This window comes from Ictalurus punctatus, chromosome 7, assembly GCF_001660625.3.
Source record: "Ictalurus punctatus breed USDA103 chromosome 7, Coco_2.0, whole genome shotgun sequence".
NCBI classification, from domain to species: Eukaryota; Metazoa; Chordata; class Actinopteri; order Siluriformes; family Ictaluridae; genus Ictalurus; species Ictalurus punctatus.
The window spans coordinates 10,129,799-10,154,020 of NC_030422.2; the positions used below are offsets into that span (position 1 = coordinate 10,129,799).

The window sequence follows — 24,222 nt, forward strand, 5'->3', positions numbered from 1 at the left end:
GGGGAGTTCTTCCTTCAGTCTCCTCTTCAAGAGGTGAAAAGCTGTTCAGTTTGGGTTAAGGTCTAGTGATTGACTTGGCCAGTATAAAATCTTGTGGCTCGTCTCTATATTTCTTTGTGAATTCCAATATGGCTTTCTGATTCTTACTGCTGATGAGTGATTTTGCATCTTGTGGTATGGCCTTCGTATTTCTGCTCTTGAAGTTTTCTTCAAATGGTAGATTATGCTACCCTCACCCCTGCCCTGTGAAGGTTGTTGGTGACGATTGTTTTTGGGTTTTTTCTTCACAGTGTTTTCCTCTCAATGTTTGTCATCAACTGCTGCTGTTTTTTCGTGGTTGACCTGATCAATGCCTGGTTGTTAGTATATTCCAAATAGTTGTATTGGCTATGCCCAAAGCTTGTGCAATGGCTGTTAGATTTCCCCTCTTGGCTTCAGAATGGCTCGCTTTTCTCCCATAGACAGCTTTCTGGTCTTCATGTTGGTTTATCCTTTTTAATAACAAAAGCCGTCTTCACAGGTGAAACCCAGAGCTTAAGCCAAGAGTAGACATTCAGAGCTATTAATTGTTTAAATACACCTGGGGAAACATGAAACCAGTATTTTATTTTGGATCACTTGAAAAATGGGTGGATACAATCCAAAGGTGCCATGTTCCCAGTTGTTTAACATGTCTAGATGTAAATATAGATATTTTATTGATCTCAAACCCGAATGTCTTCAGTGCAAAAAAAAAAAAAAGAAAAAAGAAAATAATCCCTGCCGCTCCAGTACTATTGGAGGGCAATGTACATAAATGTATAAAAGTTATAGCGAGAATTACTGTGTGGTACAAAATTTCCAAACAAAGTTTTATTTCATTGTAAGATTGGATGATTACTATCAACTTTTTTTTTTTTTTTTTTTTTTTTAAATCTAAACGGTCATACTTTTTATCCATTCATAGTTACTTTTAATGCCGTGGAATGTCCGCAAAACAAATTGATTCACTTACGTTTTAGCAGCTATAAACAGTCGTTCCCTCACCATCTGTTCATCTTCTATACCAATTTTCCTTCAGGATCGCGGGGAACTTGGAGCCTATCCCACGAGGTATGGGGCACAAGGCGGGGTACACCCCGAATAGGGTGTTCCCTCACCAGCCTCTCTTATTTCTTTCTCTTGAAGTTAGTAAGACAGAAACAAAGATTGTCATGTTACCGAGAAACCACAACACATAAATACTCCCCTGTCCTGAAAACTTTCCCATGGCAGAAAACCGACTCCTTCCATAAACCTCACAGTAACCTTCACTAATCAACAACTGCACAAGCTTCTAAATCCATTTACATGAAGTGTCCGCCAGCCAACTTCTTACTATAGAAATAAGAACATAATCATCATAATCATATCACGGTGTACTTCATGAAATAGTTATACCATTACAGATAATGACATCATATTCCCATGAATACTGGACTAACAATTTAGTCGTAAAAATAGCCCTTCGGAATATGGCAACATTATTTAACATGCCTCATAACCCACACCCCTTAACTGTAGTGTTTAGTAGCTGAGGGGTTATACAAATAAATCTAAATGTTCCGGTAAATATGTTCAATTTAAATTTAAGGTAAACACGGTAAACACTCTCTTCTAACTGCTATTGCTGGACTGAATGAGTTTAGATGAGTTTACAGAAAACGTATTGCATAATCTTAGCATATGATCCACAAGCTTAAAATTGAACCCATTTTGTAGTTACCTAATTATAACGTTCCAAACCCTTCCTATAATAGTGAAATGATCGTTTATAGTTGAGTGTGAGCCCCAACACTATTACAGGAAGACAGTCTCTCTCTCTCTCTCTCTCTCTCTCTCTCTCTCTCTCTCTCTCTCTCTCTCTCTCTCTCTCTCTCTCTCTCTCTCTCTCTCTCTCTCTCTCTCTCTCTCTCTCTCTCTCTCTCTCTCTCTCTCTCTCTCTCTCTCTCTCTCTCTCTCTCTCTCTCTCTCTATGTTTATCTCTCTGCCTCTGTTTGACTCTCCAAGCACAGGCATCCAAAAATAAACAGGGGAACTTAAGGAACTGAGTGTCCTCAGTGTATAAAAACACTTTGCTGTCTGTGATTGCAGCACCATACACGCTCTGGTGCTTAGCTGAGCCTCTGGATTGCTAAAGAAAAAAATCTGCTTTATTCATCTACACAGTTCTACTCTGCATTAGTTAACTCTTTCTACTGTCATTCACCATCGGAGAGTTAGAGGTATGGAAGCCATGGTGTCATTCTTTGACATGTTTTAGCGCAACTTTTCGAATTACTGTATGTTGCACAATCTGCTGGCTCACTTCATGGTTGCTTTCTATTAAAAGCTCATTCTAGCTTGTTTGTTTGCATCAAAATAATACAAGTAGCAACCGTTCTCAGAATTTTTGGTCAAAAGCACTGAATTTAAGCATGTTTTTTAAAAAAATTACAATAATAATAATAATAAAAAAATCTCACACATGTAGAGATTGTGTCTAAAACAATAAATAAATCAATTCATAAATTTTGATTCATAAATGTATTTATTTTATGAACATGCATTGCAGGATGAACCAGTTTTAGACCATATATTTTTAATAAACACACAATAGTTACATCTAATAATAATAATAATAATTATAATACTTTTTTAAAAGTTTCCAACAACTTTTTTTCCAAAAGAAATTGTAGTCTCGAAATCTAAAAGGATTTTTTTGTTTGTTTGTTTGTCACTTGAAACTCCACAGCAAACAAAAATATTGTTTTCAATCTAGAACCATCTTTGTCCTCTATAGAGAACCCTACATAAAACATACAAAATCTTGAATACTTAAATGCTTTTTTGTTGTTGTTGTTTAACAAATAGGCAAAAATATTAATCTAGAACCCTAAAACTGTTCTTTGGTTTGTACACAGCAAACAAATTAGGGAAAACCTTAACACTTCTATGTTGAATGATGTAACAAATAGGAGGAACATATTAATCTAGAACCCTAAAAAAGGGTCTTTCATTTGTCCTTTGGAACCCCAAACCAAACAAAAACCAACATTAAATTAATAACCCTCCTCAGCTTATGTGTGAACCCTTCAAGGTCTAATGTAGAAACCTACTATAAATTGAGGGGGGGGATTAAATCTAGAACCCTACCATAAAAGGGAAAATATTATCTCTAGAACCCTAAACATGCTCTTTGGAATGCGTTTCTGACAGATCCTTGAAACTTCTGTAGAACCTTAGTTTGTGTCTCTGTGGAAACCATGAAGATTATAAGGTAATAATGAGAACCCTACAACTCACCATACATTTTTTTTCCTTCATTTTGTAAAGGGATTTTTGTATCACTATGCAACATAGGGTTTCCTTTTCAGAAGGTTCCAAGTGGAACTGCTTTAGGTAACTAGGAACTAATTGAAGTACCTTCAAAGGAACCCTTTTCTCTAACAGTGAGGTAGGTTTCCTTTCAAAAAAGGTTCCCATGTTCATTTTTAGAAAGTTTCTTACCATTCAAAGAACCACGAGGAACTGGTTTTTTTTTGTTGTTGTTGTTTGTTTGTTTGTTTTGGGGTTTTTTACTTTGAAGATTTTGTGCAAAACAAATTTATAAACCAAAATTTACGGTCTGTACTCTTGTAAATATAGTCCTGATTTCATGTCCTCTCGTTGTTCAGCATGAAACAGAAACTCTTGGACTTTCGCCGAACAATTTGCCCCTCGTTTAGGGCAGACTCGGATCCAGAACTGAAAGCACCGTCGGGTCTGGATGGCCAGACAGAGAGAATGGTGATGAAGAGGGAGATCTCTCTGGTCAATGGCGTATGCCTCATCGTGGGAAACATGATCGGTTCAGGGATCTTTGTGTCACCCAAAGGTGTTCTCCTGCACAGCGGGTCTTATGGCCTGTCGCTGCTCATCTGGGCACTTGGGGGCTTGTTCTCTGTCTTCGGTGCCCTCTGCTATGCCGAGCTTGGCACCACCATTGGCAAATCAGGTGCCAGCTATGCCTACATCCTGGAGGCCTTTGGTGGATTCCTGGCCTTCATCCGCCTCTGGACATCAATACTGCTGGTCGAGCCGGCGAGCCAGGCTGTCATCTCTCTTACGTTTGCTAACTACCTGGTGGAGGCATTGTACCCGACATGCCATCCTCCGTACGATGCTGTGAGAGTCATAGCCGCCGCCTGCATCTGTGAGTCAAAGGTTCTTGTTTTTTCATGTTGTTGGGCATTTTGGTAAACAGTTTTTTCCACCTAATTATGAATATAAACCTGTTGAATTTAAGCTACATTGGCTAAAATAATTAAACTTTCAAGATTTACATTACTTTATTTCACTAAAATAATGCCACAAGATGCTATAGCTACTAGAAATGTTAATGATATCACACTGATCGCTGATGTTAGCTAGCTTTCAGCTTTTGATGCTCCAAGCAAACAAAAGATGAGCTTACGTAGAGGACATAAAGGTATTATAATTCTTGTCACTTTCAAGTTAAGTCAAATCCAGCATAGTACACATGGGTGTGTCATTGAGTCCATATATGGAAATGAAAGCAACTCTGTGTTTTGTCTTTTGTACTATGTACAAGAATATGGGAGTGTCTTTTAAGTAACATTTACGCATACTCTTGAATTTTCACTGATTTTGGTGTCCAGCTAGCTAACATAAGCTAACCTGAAAAAAATTTCTTACAGGATTTTCAGTCATTGTTCATTTGTAGTCATAAATGTTAATAATCTACATTGCTAACTTTAGCCGGCTATGTAGAAATTACTAGGTAGCGATAGCTAGGTAGTCCATCATGAGCTAATCTGACAGGATTTCCAAGAGGGTTTTTTAGTCATATTCACAGATTGTAATGACCTTAATGGATAACTTTAGGCAGCTAGGAAGCATTATCTAAACTAACAATATTTACTGCTAACATAAGCACACCAGCTAACCTCAAAGGATTTTAAGTCATATTAATCAATACTAATAAGCTGTCTAACATGAGCTAACCTCACAGGATTTTTAGACATACATGTTAATAATATTAAATGTTAGCCAGCTGGGTATTTACTGCTAACATAAACCAGCTAACATGGCATTAGTCCACTATCTAACATGAGGATTTCTGAGAGGACTTGTTAGTCATATTCATAGATTGTAATGATCTTAATCCAGATTATTAGCTAATGATGTAAATCTTTTCTGGATGACCAATCTGCTTCAGTCTCTTACTAACCTAACAGGATTAACATAAGAACTATAAGTGTTAATACACCTGTCTGCTAGCTCGAATCTGCTGTCTAGCATGAGCTTTTTCTGACAGGATTTCTGACAGGAACGTTTTAGTCTTATTCATTAATTGTAATATACCCATAATTGTTACAAATTATGAATACGAATGTTCTTATTCTAATTACCAGCCTTACAGACGTTTCAGAGCAGAAATGGGATTTGTCTGCAGTTTGGATGAAACTCTACTGTTCAGAAATTCTTTTCAAATAAAAAGCAGGTCCAGCAAGTTTTAATCTTGGTTCTGATGTGTCACTGTCAGGTGTAAGATTTTATCAGCATGGCATACAAGGAGTAAATGCTGTTAGCCACTGTTACATCCGTGTGATTAATCTTGCGGCAGACCATTTCATGCTTTTGGAGATCCCCTGCTCATCCCCTGGTCACTTCCTAACACTGACCATTATTGTGTACATCACTGTTCTTAAAAAAATCAAATAATTTAAACAGAGAGAGCAACAAACAGGCTTTTTAAACTGAACAGGATTGTAAAAAAAATCAAATTACCATTAGGTAGTTTATTTCTCAGGACTAGTCATTTGGCAAGAGCTGTTCCATTGTGTTTCTGGAAACCAGGCCAATCTATTATCTCAGTCTGAATCTTTTTTTGGGCCTCATGACTGTCTGCGTGTCCTTGACACAACTAGTTAGGAATTTAGGTGAAAGAGTAGCATGTGATGCACTCGTCCCAGGTCTAAGCAAAGTTCACGTGGCTATCTATCTTTCCTAAATGTGGACATTTTCCTTTTGAATGCGTCAACCGCATTTTCAGAGGCTTGGCCCTCACCAGTAACTACAGAGTTTCCGTTCTGATGTGTAAACACAGTCGAAAGCTCACATTCATCCAAACACATGACGTATGTCACTAATGCGAGCCAGGATTTGTTTTTCGGAGAAGTGGTTGCTGAGCAGCCACCCCCGCCACCCCCGCCACCCCTTCCCCGCCAATAAATGCACACACGCAGGAAAGAGAAGAAGAACTGGCATTATGCCAGTATGCTATTATTCCTGAACAAGTACCTCTGAGCAGAAACAGACAACACCCAAAATGATAACTGCAGAGTTGTGGTACTCGATAGAGATTAAATATTAATACTGAGATTACATATTGCGAGTGTTTTTATTATGTTTTCTTTCCACTAGTGAACCCGTGCTTTTTAGAAGGCATTTAGTTGGGTGTGGTTTGAGAAGAAATGGGCCGCTGCTTACATTATGAATGGGGAAAGCTGTATTGCTCAACATGGTGGTTGTATTACGTTCCATTCCTCAGTAAAAAGAGATAATCTTGTTGGTAGCCACAGTAGCCGGAGCAACCTGAGGGGCTGAGTTATTGCAGCCAATAACTACACATCCTTTACACCATTCTTGTCGGATCTTGTGAATCTGCTTCTGGTTTATTAAGTAGATAGGAGCCTGGTTGCCAAGATGGCCACCTAGTAAATGTAAAGGACATTAAGTGTGTGTGAAGATATCGTCAATGATGTCTCGTAAGTCAGCTGTCACATTTTGATTTCTACAAAGTAACCTGTAGAAACAGTTTGAGACAGACTTGGAAGACAGCACTCTGTCCAAACATTTGAATCGAATATGACTCTCCGAATCCCGCCTTTTGGGGTTTTTTTTAACTTTTTGAACATACACAAATTCTTACTTTGAAGGTGATTGATCAGGCAGGACGATGGCTGTACATAATAACACGTGTAGGGATTGGGTAGAGGGCTTGTTTGTAAATTCTGTCCTTCTGGCCTTCATGTAGTTATGTATTTTAATATAATATAAGATAAAAAGATCTTTATAGATCCTAATGGAAATTCTTCGGGGTTTTGTTTTGATTGTATTGTTGTTTTTTTTTGTTTTAAACAAAAAATTTGTGTGGTGCAAAGCTACAGCTGATCCAACATCCTGGTATGAATTTCCTTCCATCCATTTTCTGCACCGCTTAATCTACACAGGGTCATGGGGAGGCTGCAGACTTTCCCAGGGGACTCGGGGCACACCCTGGATGAGGTGCTAACCCATCACAGAGTACAAACGCGCACACATTCACACGCTACAGACCGTTTGGAAATGCCAATCAGCCTACAATGCATGTTTTTTGGACTGGAGGAGGAAACCAGAGCACCCAGAGGAAACCCCCGAAGCATGGGGGGAGAAATGCAAACTCGGTGCATGCAGGGCGGAGGCGGGAATCGAACCCCCAACCCCCGGAGATGCGAGGCAAATGTGCTCCTCTGCCATGAATTTTAAAAATAAAATCATAATAATAATAATAATAATTAAGGGAAAACTGAAGACCTACATCATGATTTTCCCCTTTTTTTCTTCTAGGTTCTTGCTTCACCTGTCCTCTTGACTTCTCTAAGATCTAAACTCAATCTTAAAAGACTCTTCCTTTCCGTCTCAGGTGTGCTGATCTTTATAAACTGTGCCTATGTGAAGTGGGGAACTCTGGTCCAGGATATCTTTACCTACACCAAGATCTTGTCCCTCATCCTCATCATTGCAATCGGTGTTATAAAAATAGTTCAAGGTATGTCATTTGGCTGAAATGCACCAATCACGTTTACACTTGGAACAATTTTGCCAGAGAGAAACTAATATACACAATTTTCCACTTACGCCAAATGTAGTCGATCAGCCAAGACGTGCTTGGTGTCCGATATTCATTTCCTTAGGTCTGAACTGAAGGCTGATATAAATTTTCATTATTTCTTATTTATCTCACCCAAATTTGAGCATGATATTTTCAAAAAATAAGGTTAGGGCGGCTGTATATTTTTGGATTTTGCGTTTCAAAACAGCTAGCTTCAGCTACCTTCCATCAAAATCAAACACTATACGCTTAAAATTTTTTCCACCTTAGTTTATTTGTTTTAAAACCTCTTGAAAAATATTTTACCTTTTGTTTTAAATGGTATCGGTTCAGGATACACCCTCATTTCATTTTTACATTTCAACTTGTTTTACATTTTGAAGTTAGTTAGTTAGTTAATTAAATTGTAAAATAGAGATATATTTTCATTTTTCTTGTGTTTATGAGCCATGGGGGTGCAAACGTTCACCTTTAAATCGGACACATTTGCTTTCAGTTTTAAAACAAACATAATTTACTATATATTCTATATTTCTGTTCAGTTTTGTGTTAATTATTTTTAGCATTTTTCCTCTTTTTTTTAGTAAAAATAATTTTTATGGTCATTTTAAGCTGAAAATGTTAAGAAAGTTCATCCACTCAAATTCTCTTTGAGAACACTCCTGCTTCTCCATCTAGCAGTATACACTTCTCATATTTATTAGGTCAGAATGTGCTGAGGTCCTAAGCAACATGGAATGGTTACCGTTTTGGTAAAAACATTGCGCAGAATTTCTTGAATATTAATGTTTCATTTCACAGGAGAGACACAGAACTTTGAGAATTCATTCAAGGGCTCCTCCATGGAGGCTGGGAGCATTGCACTCGCGCTCTACTCGGCTCTGTTCTCCTACTCCGGCTGGGACACGCTCAACTTTGTCACGGAGGAGATTGTGAATCCAGAGAGGTATTGATTTGATAGAGAATTTTTAATGAAATGTAAACCACTGATTACATTCTGTCATTAATTATGACACCAAAAGTCAATCATTTCATGTGAAAATAACATGTTCGATAGACAAATAGAAATTCATGGTCATGGAACTGATCACGCATAGAAGACTTGAGATTTCAGCAGTCACGTAGCAGCAGTTGAATTTTAGCCGTTCATTGACATTTGAAGTCAGAATTTCCTTATTTTCCATACAGGAATTTACCCCTAGCCATTGCCATCTCCATGCCGGTTGTTTCTATCATCTACCTGCTGACAAATGTGGCATACTACTTGGTGCTGGACATACCTTCCTTCATGGCCAGTGATGCAGTCGCAGTGGTGTGTGCCAGTACAAAACTCTATAATATATACTGTATATGCCTTTTGTGTCATCTCCACTGTAATATGCATCCCTGCAAATAACTCTGACATTGCCTTATTTAAACCAGTTCATGAGGATAGAGAACTTTTCACATTTCACTTTCAAGTTTTTATAATACTTTTCTTTTTGTAGATAAGTTGAATAGTAAAAATAGAGGTAAATGGGCTTTTTCCATCCAGAAACCAGGGGGGGTGTAAGCGTTTGCACTTGACTTGATACAATATTACATTCTCTGATTCCCTAATGATTTCTTTGTTAAAGCGTTCATTAATTCCGATACAAACTCTACTATTGTTGGACAACAAAAAAAAAGATACTGAATAGATGGATCAGATTTAGGAGATTACGTTCTGAATGCAGATCTCTAATTGACCATCTGAAACTCTTTTTTTTTTTTTTTTTCTTTTCCCCCCTCCTTCTACAGACTTTTGGGAACCAGGTACTGGGACCCATTAGCTGGGTCATTCCCATTGCCGTGGCTATGTCCTGTTATGGAGGACTGAATGCCTCTATTATTGCTGCCTCCAGGTGATTGTCTCTGATTGTGCTCATTTGTAATGTGACAATAATTACAGCTACATTCACAAGTACCTTTTGGCCTTTAATTAGAAAATAGTTGTAGATGTGCGTGCTGGTAACGATTATTTACACAGTGAAGACTCTGCATTTTGTTTCCAATTTCAATCAATCCTGCTTTGTGCATCCCAGAAATAACACCTTCAATTTGCATCTCAGTTTCTGAGTGTACTTCTTGTGGCAGGTTGTTCTTCGTGGGGGCGAGAGAGGGCCACCTCCCGATTAGCCTGGCTCTGATTCATTCTGACCGCTACACTCCTGTTCCTGCACTCCTCTTCAATGTAAGACTCGCTCTACACTTTTCTCTGGTTTTACACTGTACGAGTCGTAAAGGTGTTGCAGCATCAGGAGAATTTTTGTCCTGGACAGCATGATTGTTGTACAAGCTCCAACTCCAACTCCAGGATGTCTACTTAGAAACCAAAGCCACAGATTGGACTCCATAATTTTCAGTTTTCTGACTGTCCCAAAACCTGTACTAAACATTGGGTGCCAAATATGTTATGTACAAGTAATGGTGTACTTTACACCATTTAAAAAAAAAATAAAAAAAAATATTTACATACTATTTTGTGTAGGAGTACATGGTACAGAGGAGTTGAAGCTATCCACTGTCTACTAGTTTTCTGAAATATAAATAATTCACTGCAATCATCATATTATTTCTCTCATATCTAAGCAACATTATAACCAAGATACTCCAAAAACATATAGTAAGCACAAAGCCATTTCCTGACTGGTCCATGTGAGGTTAAAATGCTGCAGCAGCTTGAATGTATAAGCCTGACATGGTAAAAAAAATAATAATAATCTGGAGCCCATAAACCACTAAGATTAGATTATAATATATATCAAATGTGTTAAAGATTTTCTGATGAGTTTATCATAACAATATATATGCACAGCACAGATTATGTCCTGCTAATGTCTCATAGTATATGCTAAAGAGGCAATCTTCGTTTATTTTTTTCCCATATGATCCCCATTTTTGGCATGTTAAAGGGTAATGGTCGAAGGGTAAGGTATAGGGCTGAGGCATGTCTGTCAAACTAACTGCTTTAAAGAGGATTTTGTTCAGTGAAAAGACTTGTCACTGCCTGTTCCTCATTGCATAGCTGTTTTGTCACCACAAGGGTGTACAATTTCTGGTCATTTGTAACATGTGGAGCTGCATAACGCCATTTTGGTTTTCCATTTGCTCCCATACATATCAACCCTAAACCTTGTAAATTGAGGTCCTTGTGGACCATCCAACCTAGAGAAACCATTTAATTTAAATATCACCATTTAATTTAAATATCCATCCTTTTGGATTCCTTATTTTTCATGTGGTGGGGCAAATTTGGCATAAAAATTTCATAAAGTCAACTTTTAAAGATTCCGATTTCTAACTGGTGTGTGTTTATGTTTACAGGGTGTGATGGGACTGATCTTTTTATGCGTGGAAGATGTATTCCTGCTAATCAATTACTTCAGCTTCAGCTACTGGCTGTATGTTGGATTATCTGTGGCGGGACTCATCTACCTTCGCTTCACACAGCCAGACAGACACAGACCAGTGAAGGTAACTAATCAGTTGTCTGACTAATGTGTCGGATTTGTCATTTTTTGTTTAAATTTATACCTCTGTCTTTTCTGGCTTCTCTCTTCCAGCTGACATTGCTCATTCCCTTCATCTATTGCTTGTGCAGTCTTTTCTTGGTCATCGTGCCCCTCTATAGTGACACAATCAATTCCCTCATAGGAGTAGCCATTGCATTGTCTGGTGTACCTGTGTACTGCTTCTGCATCTACCTGCCTGAGGAGAAGAGGCCGAAATGGTTCAGTCAGCTCAGTGGTAAGAATCCTGATTCTGTTTATTGTAGATTTGCAGCATTAGTCTGAGAAAAGTATTTGTTTAATTTTAGCATCATAATATGTAAGACGATGATGATGACGAAATCATATGATGGTGATTTAACATTTATGCTTACGTTTATTCGTTCGACTAATAGTTTTAAACTCAAGCACAATGCAGTGTAATTGAGAAAGACAGAGAGTGTCTGTGATCCTTCACAGAGTGAATGAGTGTATAAGTAGTTCTTGAACAGTTTAATGATGAAAAATGCCAGACTCTCTGTTGACCGCTAAAGGTCTGATTTGTAATAGCATTAGGAGCTGGATGATTTCAGTTCTCAGAGTTGTTCACCAACTTGATGACATTTTGCCTCAGTGCCTCCGAAGTAAGCATCTTAAAAGGTAACACTTTGTTAACCACAAAGTTACCTGCAAGGAAATGGTTTGAGATGACCTTCGAAGGTAACAATCATTGCAACGTTGCCAAGATTTTTGCTATATTTGGTCAATTTCCCTGGTAAAGTCCCACAACCAGATTTGCCCAGACTGCTTGCTACCTGAGGCAATGCACAAAATTATGGAATATGCTTGCTGGGCAATGATATATACTTGTGTGCTGCCTTTAAAAATTGGCCAGATTAAAATATATACTGGACTTCTGAATAGTCCATAGCATTGCCACCTTGTTCTCAAGCAACACTGCCTCTTTAAAATTGATGCTTGGTGAAGGTTAATATTTCCTCCACTCCATTCAGTGAAGTCTGGCTAGCTCAGTCAGTAGAGCATAAAACTCTTTTGCATGTATTTTCTCATTTGTAAGTCGTTTTGGATAAAAGCATCTGCTAAATGAATAAATGTAAATGTAAGTCTTCTCAGACCATCTAGATGGAAGTGCTTTCAGTTGAATACTGGCAGTAAGTTTGAGCTTTAAAAAAAAAAACATAACACAAGCAGTGCCAACCATGTTGCAGTTCTCAGTACTCCTGCAACTGTCTATGTGCTCCTGATAGTTTGTTGACCCTGTCTCGTCTTTCTTCCTGCTCTCACGCCATCATCTTCCGTGCCAGCCACCATCACAAAATACACCCAGATCATGTGCTACTGCTGTCTAACTGACCTCGATGTTGAGCCAGAGAAGTTGGCTGAGAACAAGACTCAGTGATCTACAAAAGAACAGCACACAGAGCAAGTTCTCTACTTAAAGACGGCATCGATTTTTGAATGACGTGAACATTGGCAAAATGGTGAACTTAAAAGACGACGGTGTCCAGTGAGAAGCTGTAAAATTTGTACGTATCAATCGTTTGTTTTCATTTATTTGCATACATGCATACACCACATCTTCTTTCAATTTGTACTGTATGTTTGAAGTAATGTACCGAGAATGACATGAAGAGAAAATGCAATGTCTAACTTTATTCTTTAAGATTGTAATGAAGTTATGGTGCACTTTTGATAAATGTTCCTCCAAAATATGTGCTTAGTGTCTCTCATTACTCATGTTTAGTCATCATTTAATGTAACTGTTACTTTTTTTCTTTTTCTTTTTAAATTTAGCACTTGATCATGGAATATGTGGCTGTGAAAAAATTCTGGAGTCCTAAAATTCTGTTAAAAAAAAAACAACAAAACCCAATCTTTATTAATTTTATTATGACTAAAGTCTAAGTCATCCAGGAAGTGTGTAAACCAGAGACCAGTCAGCAGTTTTGAGGGATGCAGGCAAGTTTGAACTGCTCCGCATAAATGAGGAACTTGCAAAAAAAAACTTGCAAAAAAGCAGCAGCCTGAGAACCAAACGAGCCAAAATGTTTAGGCACACAGTGACTCAGCACAAGCTCTTGGGTAACACTAAGATGACACTAAAGACCTCATGTTAAGGCAGGAAACATGCATTGTAAGAATACTCCCAAATGAGGATTGTGAAAACGCTGACCTATCCTCATAAAATCTATTATACTTCTCGAGATATATATTTTAAACATACACTCACTGAGCACTTTATTAGGAACTCTATAGTAATAAGGGTAGGGCCTCCAGTTGCTCTTTAAATAGCCTCAATTCTTTGTGGCATCGATTCCATAAGATGTTGGAAACATTCTGGTCCATGTTGACCTGATTGTATCACGCAATTCCTGCAGAGTTTCTAGGCACACTTTCATGCTGCCAGTTTCCCGTTCTACCACATCCCGAAATGTGTTCTATTGGATTCAGATACGGTGAGTGGGAAGGTCACTGAAGAAGAGTGAACTCCTTGTCATGTTCATGAAAACGGTTTGAGATGACTTGTTTGATTGCTTTGCTTTATACTCAAATAGACTGTGGCATTCAAGAGATGATTGATTGGTATTAATTGGCCCAAAGTGCACCAAGAAAACATTCTCCACACCTTTACACCACCTCCACCAGCCTAGACTGTTGACGCAAGGCAGGTTGGGTCCATGGATTCATGCTGTTAGTGCCAAATTCTTACCCTACCATCTGTGTGTCTCAGCAGAAATTGAGATACATCAGACCGGGCTACGTTTTTTCCCATCTTCAACTGTACAATTTGATGAGCCTGTGCACACTGCAGCCTCAGATTTGGATGATTAGATAATTGCATGAATGCCTAGGTGAACAGGTATACCTAATAAAGTGCCCACTGAGTGTACATGTCTTTATCCACCGGCAGCTCATCTATAGGGACAGGTGTGGTAGAGCACAACGAGACATGGAGACAACTCCATACATGGTAAATTCCATTGTAATGCTAACTACATCTGCGTGATCAGTGATATTTATTTATTTATTTATTTATTTATTTATTTATTTATTTTTATTTTATTTTATTTTGCTATTTGACAGACATAAGCCAAGACCATAGACTTTCTCGCCTTTATAGATGTTGACCTAGTGGTCAAAATGGGACAAGTGTTAATGGAGTCCCAGTGGGGAGGGAATCTTGCTGCCCCATACTCACTCTATGAAGTAGGGGAAGTGAACAGGACAGTTGATCTACATTACCATGTTTGTCTCTGACAGTGGTGATGGGAAACACACCTGGTGTATCAAACACAGTTGAATTTCTTTTGTTTGTTTGTTTTTTTTTAATCCATTTGTATGTAAGTTATCATACATGTTAATTAAATGTCTACAAATCAATGATTGAACATTTTTTTCTCGGTTAAATAACATGGTTTTTAATCTAATAATAATTAGACTCAGATTCTATGGAATATAAGTGTGGTAAAGTATTAGAACCAGCACATTTATATAAACCTGTGATTTGAAGCTGCTGCTTATATCTACAAATGTTTACTGTTTACCAACCAGAAACCAGAATTCAACATTGCTGTGGTATAATTGCAGTTCATTTATGATCCATGGCAGGTCAGATTTTAAAGACGTGCTATTAATATGCCTCCAGTAAATCTACCTATTGAGGGTATATTCCTGCCTTGTATTCCTGGAATAGGCTCCATATCTGCCACAACACTGACCAGGATGAAGCCATCCATGAATGATACAGTAAGCGTACACCGCCTCCTGCTGGAAGAGAGTGAAGGAGAAAGCATACCCCGAAAAGGAACAGACACAGAAATGGCTCATCTTTTCTCTTCATAACCTCAGGGAAATCGAATCAATAAACAAAACACCACCACCACCACAACTGATTAGAAGTTATTCACTTCTTAACTTCTTAACATCTTCCACTACATTCTCTCAACCTTAACCTATTGGAACAGGTTCATGCCATTTCTAGAGATTATTTCAATGCTTCAGATATCAGGTGGTCTAGTCACAAGTCAAATAATATCTTACTTAATACAAGGGGATGAGTACAATTATTCGCAATTAAAGAAAGATTTTGTATACATGGACAGACGCTAGCTTCCTCTAATAGTGACTTGAATGAACAGCACCAGAATTTGTTTGAGAGCATAACTGAACAAACAGTATCGTGGAGATCAAGAAGTTGAGCTTCCACCAAACATAGTGGAATCAGATCAGAGAACTTTTTTCCATATCTTTGCTGAATCTCAAACATGCCTTTAGGCAAATTCCAAGCATGTGCTGATCTAACTCACCACTCTTCCAGAGGTCCCAGATTTGAACAGTGTCCTGGTTATGTTTTTAAATTCTGGGTGCCTTCCAAATTCTGTGGCCATCCTGGAACAGGTGTATTTATATTGAGATCATATGACACTCCATTGTGTGAGTTCTGATGGAAGCTGGTTGCATCAGAAATCATTTAATTTGGTTAAAAAACAACGAGGGATGAATACTTATTCTGAATTTCTAGAAGAAGTTGCAGACTTTGTGTCAAATCTAGTTGTTTCAGTGGAGAAAAAAAACACAAAAGTTGGAGACTTTAACTCTTTCAAAGTATTCCTTGGCTGCTTGGTTACTTATCTGACTTATACTATCTTTACCCAGTCACTGATTTTTGGTGAATGGTTCCCCCTAGACACTTCACATTTTGTCTTTCATTTTTCTACCCCTGTATACTGTAAAGGTTTATAATCACACTGTCTGGTGCCAACCAAGTAGGTGGGTTACTTTTTGAATACTCTTTGAAGTTTCTTCCTCATGCCAGCTCAGGGAGTTTTTCCTTTCCAAAGTTGCCTCTGGCTACAACAGCTTCAAAATCTACATCCAAAGGATCAACATACTGTATGAGTCATGACTCAGGCTAGTATATAAAAGCCACACCTTGTGAACCCACTGTTTATTCTCGCTTGTTCTAGTCTTAAACTTTTCATTCTTTCACTTCACAAATTCTCCACTTAGACAGACCAGAATTTTTGCAAAACTACACACTCCCGCAGTAAATAGTATATTACCATAGGACATTGCGTCGCGACTCTTATACCTCCAATATATTACAAACTGCAGTGGCAAATTGGTCAATTTTGTAAGAAAATTAGCACGGAAAAGATGTTTTTAAAAAAAAAAAACAGACAAGAAGTTTGTCATTCAGTAGGGTTTATTAATTCATTCATTTGTTAACATTGTTGCTTCATTCATTGTTGAAAAATCATATTATAATTATTAACTACCAATCAGTTACCTTTAATTCTCTCCCATAATTTGTCATTATTTGAACTTAATTTAACTTAAACTTTATTGTCATAATTTGAACTTTTGATTACAGTCTCAAATAAATGCAAAAGCAATCATTTGGGAAAAGTTAAATCAATTACAATAACAGAAATGCTCTCAAAGAATTAAAAAGAGGATCAAGGGCCTTGAAAATATCCTGAACATCCTTCTGATGCAGCACTTCATAGCGTTGTAATGCTTGTTACTCTGGCTGTTACGTTGTAGTATGATGGAAGATACGCTATATACTACATTTTGAAAAAAAGAGAGAGAAAGTGAGAGAAATAAAATTCAGTCAGAAATTAGAAATTAGGGGGAACATCTTAGTAAATGATCTAAAGGCAACTTTTAAAAATTTCCTGCATCATGCAAGACAATGATTATGTTCCAGTAATGTTTTTAACATGTGCTTGTCTACTCCTCATGGTTTTAACCCTTCCACATATTTTGTTAGCGCAAGTTCAGAATATTGTATAATTCAGGAGCCAAACTTGCGCAGATGGCTCAAATGGTAAATATGATCTAGGTTAACAATACAATATTTACTTAAAATCTTAAAAACAAATGATAAAAACTAAATAAAGCAAAAAAAATGCTAGCAAAGTCATAAAAAGAGGATCGAGGGCTTTGAAATCCAGTTTTCAACCTAAAATTTAGTTACTCATGACTTTGGTATTCAAAACAACAGAACATTTGGAAAAATTTCAAAGCTTCCTACCTGCTGCAAAAGCTGGTTGGCTAGAGTTATATTCAGCTGCAGAGTAGATTTGAGCACAGCTCGCAGCCCGATACGCACAGGGTTCACTGCTGGAAATACAATTCACTTTAAATGTCTGTGGATGGTTTCATTTTATTTATTTATTTGAGAAGTCATATGTAAGTATTGTCACTCTGCTTTATTAGCTACTTTGATAGTGATGGTGAAGCATATATTCATTTCAAACTGTTAGTAGCTCAGTAAGATCAAGGATAAAATGATTTGCCAATGTGTACTGCATGTGGTAGAGTTAAGATTATTAATTACTGATTTTCAACATATTTCAAGTGGAATTTTAGTAAATAACAATTTCATTGAAGTATACACGTTTAGTACAAGCAAAGTAATGTACACTGTACAGAAGTACACTAAAGCCCAGATTTACTACAGGGTTACATGTGTAAAAACATGTGCAAACTTGATAACATGCTAACTATCATGCTCTATACAGAATTGCACCTTTCACATGAGCAAAATTTTGCATGTTTGATTTAATGAATGTGCTTTTTCTACCTAAAAGTTTGGGGAAACAGAGCTGTGTCAATACAAACAGATTTATTTCATATCGAGAACGGTGAATGTGTGCAAATAAATACATCTAGAGCGCATGTATTAAACTTGCAAATGTCTGTATTATATAGTTCACATGCACTCATTATTCGGGATGGTGGCAAAACTAGGCTCAAGTACATATTTAGTTTACTCTTGATATATTCTACTAGCTATCCTACTATAAGTTTCTGAGTATATATTATTACTTGTTAGTTTTTTATGTGAGATTTTATGTTGATTCCATTCCTATTCAACAGTGCTGTAGTATAAATGCCAATATGATGTATTTCATTCACCTTCTTCCTCATCATTTCTGGAATTTCTTTAAACTTGGGCACAGTGTGTTACTGGGTAAGACCATTTAACCAATTTTATGCTGTTGAAAATGTTCTATTTAAATGTTGATTTGATTGAACAGGGTATGCCTTAATAGGGCCTGGTTACATCTAATCCAGCTGAACCCCATTATGAATACAGTTTCATAGACTTGTGGAATTTGTAACTACGGGTTCAAATACATTTTCACACAGGCCCAGTTGGTATTGGATAACTTTTTTACTTTTAATAAATAACATTATCATTTAAAAACTATATTTCGTGTTTACTCAGGTTCCCTTTGTTTTATCTTAGATCGTAGTTGTTTTATTTTCTGAAACAATTTAGCATGAGTTATACACACAAAAAAATAGAAGAAATCAGGATGGGGAAAATACTTTTTCACAGCACTGTATTCCTAATGCACTTTATAGTACACCAAAGCTCCCAATAGATTCCGAAGGAATTGCAAATTATTGGTAGCTATGAAAGATTAAAGATGAAATGGTTACCGTAAGACACCGTACTAGGAGTGTTCCCTGAGGTGGTGATTGAGGGTAAGGGGTATATAGCTGTGAAAAGTGCAACACATTATTTAATAACATATACTCCACTCAAGTTTGTTTCATTCAGAGTGAATCAGGGAACTGGCTAAAATGTGTGATTTACTCAAAAGTTATTACAGTACACCAAACTACCCTATATTTTCAAATTATTAGTAGCTCTGGAACATAAATTATAAAATGGTTACTTGAAGTTGTTGCAGTATCAGGAGTGGTCGTGTTTATCATTGTGAGTGTTGTGCTCTCAGCTGTTGGATGCAAGCATTTTAAAAACAGACACACAAAAAAAACCACAAAACTGTTATTTAAAAAAAAAAAATCCAATAAAACGCATTATTTACATAATAAATACAGAACATGAACTTCAGTTACGTTTCATGTAATTTAGACAGAATTTCATTCTTAAGTCTTAATTAGTATGCATATATTTATATGTAGAATTTCAACATATTTAAGTTCCAATTTATGCCTCGACATAAACAAATTAGCATGCACTATTTGGAATCTTAGTAAATAATGTAATAAATACATAAATCATAGTATATTATGTACTAGTACTTTAAGCAAAACTAGTTGCTGAGCAGGGGTGGAAAATAGTTCTGTAATTGTACTTCATTACCATAGTTGAGTATTATTTATATGTATTTATGCATTTTCCACTGTTAATGTGATATAGCAACCAATAAAATTAAAATGAAAACAAATTGAAAACCTGAAAACGGTTTTAGGGGGAAAAAGTTACATTAACCTGGTTCCACACCCCTTAATTAATACTTTTTTAAAGCACCTTTTGCTTATAATACAGCACTCTTTTTTGAGTGAGTTATTATTAGTAGCTCTGGAAGATAAAAGATAAAATAGTTACTTGTATTAGTTGTTGTCATAGTAAGTGTTGTAGCATTAACAAGGGGAAGAGCTGTGGTTGTGGGTGCTGTTGTCTGAGCAAGCATGTGTGTGTGGATGTGTGTGGATGCAAGCATTTTAAAACAGATGCAAAAAACAGACATTAATGTGATTTTTTTTCATAAAAAACAAATTATATTCAAAAATACATGTCAGTTAAATTTTACCTTACAGTAACCTAGTTGCAAACTGTGCACAACCATTGACTAATAATTTTGCTTGTAATACAGCGCTCAGTCTTTTTGGTTAAGAGTCTACTAACTTAGCACATCTTGACAATGTGTATAACATTTGCCAATTTTATTCCACTTTTCATTGCAAAAATGCTCCAGATCTGTCAAACTGTGGGAGGAGTTCCTTTGCAGAGCCCTATTCAAGTCATTCCACAGATTTTCTTTTTATTATAGGATTTAGATATGGGCTCTGACTGGGCCATTCCAAAATATTGATCTTCTTCATTAGAAGCCATTCTTTTGTTGACTTGGATTTGTGATTTGGGCCGTTATCATGCTGGAAAGTGACATTTTTCTTCATATTCAGCTGATTAACCAAGGCCTGCACGTTTTGTGCCAAAATAGATTGGTATTTGGATCTAATCATGATTTCCTCTTTGTTGACTAGAGCCCAGCTTCCATCTAAAGAGAAGCAGTCCTATAGCATGATACTGCCACCACCATGCTTCACCATGGCTATGGTGTTCTTTGGGTGATGAGCTTTCTTGTTTTGCACCAAACATATTTTTAGAGTTATGCCCAATAGATTATACCTCGGTCTCATTAGACCAAAGGAGTCCAATCTTATGCGCAAATGCCCGTTGTAGGTGCAGGTTTTCATTCCAATGAAGCAGAAGCCACACCTGTTCCCACCAGTTTAATTAGTTGATCTTCGCTTTCAATAGTCTATCAGGTGTGGCTTCTGTTTGTCTGGAATGCAAACCTGCCCCCACACAGGCCCTTTCTGGAGAAGATTGGACACCCTGGAATGATTTAAGTGGGCTTGGTAAAGTGCTTCTGCCCAGCCACCCTACCCAATAGCCCAGAAGGTGGGGAATACCACCTGGCAGATTCCCTGATAAGTTTTCTTCTTGTCCTTTCGTCTATTGTGGAATGATATCCTATTCTTGGTGAATTCATTGTGGCGGCCCATTTTCTCCACTTCTTGACGATGGCCTTCACTGTGTTCTTTGGTAAATCTAATGTTTTGGATATTCATTTGTACTCTTCTCCTGATCGATACCGTTCAACAATGAGAGCTTTTTACAATCTATGGCTTCAGTGGTTGGATGCAACCAAGATGATGTCAAGAAAATCCTACAGAAACAGCTGATCTATACTTGTGGTTAATCAGAATCACTTCATGGATGACAGGTGTATGATAATTATTTTTGAACATGAGTTTGAATGTGAATTGTGATCAGAATGAAACTTCACATGCCCCATTGTAAAACAGTGTGCACATTTATACAACCAGGTTATTGTTAAAATAATAATAATAATAATAAATTCTTTGGGGTTTTTTTTATTCCAAAAATTGTTCATTAAATCCCAATAAAGGTGGAAAAAGATCTGCCTTGATTTATCTTAGTTTCATTTTTTTACAACACAAAATCCTACAATTTTAACATAGATGTGTAGAGAGTAGTTTAGTTCCTTTCAGTCATAACCTTACTTATAAATAGATGTCCTGTATCAGTGAAGCAGAGAACTGGCTAGAATTTGTGACTGTGTTTTGTATTTACTCAAAAGTCAATTTCAATTACTTTTACAAGTTTCCAGGTAAAGTAATAAGTATAGTGTCTATCTGTAACATCTTCAGAGTTAAAGTATTCTTCAATTTTCTTCTTCTGAAAACATTAAATAATTTTATTATATTAGGAATCTATTGTTTTTTATTTCAGTTTAGGTTGCATCAGGTATAGTTCTAGGGCAATGATAGTAGCCCAATATAAACTAGTAAACAGGTAAGCAGTAAACTCTGATTTTATATTCCTAATGCATTTACACTACACCAAAGTACTCTAATTTCAGATTATTAGTAGCTCTGGAAGTTAAAAGATAAAATGGTTACTTGTTGTTGTTGTTGTTGTTGTATGTGTTGTATCATTAACAACGGGAAGAGCTGTGGTTGTGAGTGCTGTTGGCTGAGCTGTGGATGCCATCATTTTAAAAATAGACAAAAATAAACAGACATTCATGGGGTTTTTTAAAAATACAATAAAACACATTATTTACAAAAACACATTTCAGTTACATTTGATTTAATTTCATTCTAATTTCATGCATTTACACTACACCAAAGTACTCTAATTTAATAGTAGCTCTGGAAGATAAAAGATAAAATGGTTACTTGTAGTAGTTGTTGTTGCTGTATTAGATGATGCTATATCTGCTGTATCATTACCAAAAAGAATAAACACGTTTGTGGTTGTTGGTTCTGTCTGAGCTGTGGATGCAAGCAGATGCAAAAAAACAGACATTAATGTGATTTTTTAAATAAAAAAGAAATTATATTTCAAAATACATTTCAGTTAAATTTTATTTCATTTAGACCTAATTTCAATCTTAATTAAACCTAAGAAAATGTCCTGAATCATCACACATCAACTTAAAACACAAAAAATACTTGAGTACCCTAATAGTTAGTAAATGTGTAGATTATTCACGTTAAAAATAAGTAGAAATGTAGAAATTGGGGGGAGGTGGGGTAGAAACCTTCTTGCAAAAGTGTGTACACTCATTAACTACAAATACAAATTATTAATCATTTCATTTTGAACTAAACCTCCTGAAACAGTAATAAGTACAATACTGCACAACTCTTGATTTCCATCAAATGAGCATTCAGTACTTTGTTAATGTAGTGGAAGACAATAATAACAGGGAACCATACACTACATTAATTCTGTGTTCAAACAGCGATACAGAACTTATTTGCACAGGTCAATATTAAAATTCACCAATACATGAAAAAGATTTACATATTTTCATAACTTTTCTATGCTTGCCGGCAATTTTAGACCATCACAGAATCAAATTCAGTTAAAGCCATGCTATATATATTTTTTTTTCTTAACTGTTGTTTTAGATATTCAGTAGCATCCGATAAACTAAGTAAGACAAATTTATTTAATCTTTGTTTAACTCACCGGTTACTCCATTTGTAAACAGAACCGCTCCAACAAAAAGGATTGAGAGCAACATGTTTCTTGCTGATGCAGTTATTCCTGACTAAGGTAGGTGTGTGTGTGTGTGCAGTCTTTCTGTCAATACCTGTTCCTTGTCAGGAAGCATTCTTATGAGGCTTGTACTCAGATGTCTTACCTGGTGACGTACATTTCCAGTTACAGTAAACTCCTCCCATGGTTAAAGTATTATGCCACACATGGAGACTTTTCTTTAAAAGCTGAAAGGATATGAACGGGTTATATAATAATTTAATGACAATACAGACCATCCAATGTATCAATATATAGAAATTCATGAATATAAACACTTTATACAACAGTTTATATTAATGTAATAAATTATAATATGTTGGTTCTATAGTAACTGCTCATTCAAGGGTACTTCTATGCCAGGGTTTACTTTTTTCTATGAAGAAATGTTTAAAAAAAAAAATAAAATAAAATAAAAATTAGGGAACGAGTCTCCAGTGTCAGTGCTTAGGAAACCTTAAGTAACTTTTAAGTTTTCTATCTAATGGCAGAGGGAAGAGAGGCTGATGAGGGAATGTTTATAACTTCTTTAAAAGTGTTTCGTGGATGTTCCACAAGATTAAATGTAACTAGAAATGGATAAAAAGGATGATGTGTCATTCTTTAATGAAGAAATTGCTGTGCTATAAAAGGGATGGGGTACATCAGGAGGTGCTTTTATATGAAAATATTCAGCTTTGACGTAATGAAATCTCAAGATTCTAAAGTCACCGTGGTGAGCAGTAAACACTTAATTGTAGACAAAATGAAACCAACATTCTTAGGATTCCAGAAAGGCATGCATAATGATAATGATAGCAATGGTTATATGCAATTTATCTGCATCTAAAGTTTTTTGGAATTTTTTTTTTTTTTACAGAACATTGATTCAGCATGTCCCATAAGCCTATACAGTTGTAGTAGTATACAGGTGCATCTCAAAAAATTAATAGAAAATTTAGGGGTTTTTTCCATTATTTAATTCAAAAAGTGGAACTTTCATATATTCTAGATTCATTACACATAAAGTGGAATATTTCAAGCCACAATTTTTTTATTTTTTTTAATCTCGATGATCACGGCTTACAGTTCACAGAAATCAAAAATCCAGTATCTCAAAATATTAGAATAAAGAATTTATAATACAGTAATGTAGACATGAGAAGAGTTCTAATCAGATAATTAACTCAAAATACCTGCAAAGGTTTCCT

The 24,222-nt window shown here is 36.4% G+C and overlaps 2 protein-coding genes across 8 annotated transcripts; one reads left to right on the top strand and one right to left on the bottom strand.

The window, feature by feature from the left end:
* Positions 1–2,036: 2,036 nt before the first annotated feature.
* On the top strand, positions 2,037–13,118 carry LOC108267691 (Y+L amino acid transporter 2). 2 transcript variants are annotated; one of them, XM_017472021.3, is made up of 10 exons: positions 2,045–2,243; positions 3,675–4,192; positions 7,688–7,813; positions 8,678–8,822; positions 9,065–9,188; positions 9,656–9,759; positions 9,992–10,088; positions 11,222–11,371; positions 11,461–11,644; positions 12,711–13,118. In XM_017472021.3, the coding sequence occupies exons 2-10, from the start codon at positions 3,676–3,678 to the stop codon at positions 12,803–12,805; spliced, it is 1,542 nt and encodes a 513-aa protein (XP_017327510.1). In that variant the 5' UTR covers positions 2,045–2,243; position 3,675; the 3' UTR covers positions 12,806–13,118. The 2 variants fall into 2 exon arrangements, with proteins under 2 accessions (XP_017327511.1, XP_017327510.1); XM_017472022.3 differs by lacking the exon at positions 12,711–13,118 and having other exon boundaries at positions 2,037–2,243; positions 11,552–11,644.
* Positions 13,119–16,594: 3,476 nt separating this feature from the next.
* Positions 16,595–24,222, bottom strand: LOC108267692 (integumentary mucin C.1). 6 transcript variants are annotated; one of them, XR_008396771.1, is made up of 9 exons: positions 24,208–24,222; positions 22,964–23,220; positions 22,481–22,558; positions 22,165–22,260; positions 21,886–21,963; positions 19,104–19,163; positions 18,865–18,924; positions 17,447–17,535; positions 16,595–16,976 (listed from the first exon to the last, which is right to left on the bottom strand). XR_008396771.1 is itself a non-coding variant. In XM_053681884.1 (7 exons), exons 1-7 carry the CDS (start codon positions 23,016–23,018, stop codon positions 16,911–16,913), a joined length of 501 nt encoding a protein of 166 aa, XP_053537859.1. In that variant the 5' UTR covers positions 23,019–23,119; the 3' UTR covers positions 16,595–16,910. The 6 variants fall into 6 exon arrangements, 5 of the variants coding, with proteins under 5 accessions (XP_053537859.1, XP_017327516.1, XP_053537862.1 ...); XM_053681884.1 differs by lacking the exons at positions 22,481–22,558; positions 24,208–24,222 and having other exon boundaries at positions 17,447–17,532; positions 22,964–23,119; XM_017472027.2 differs by lacking the exons at positions 22,481–22,558; positions 24,208–24,222 and having other exon boundaries at positions 22,964–23,118.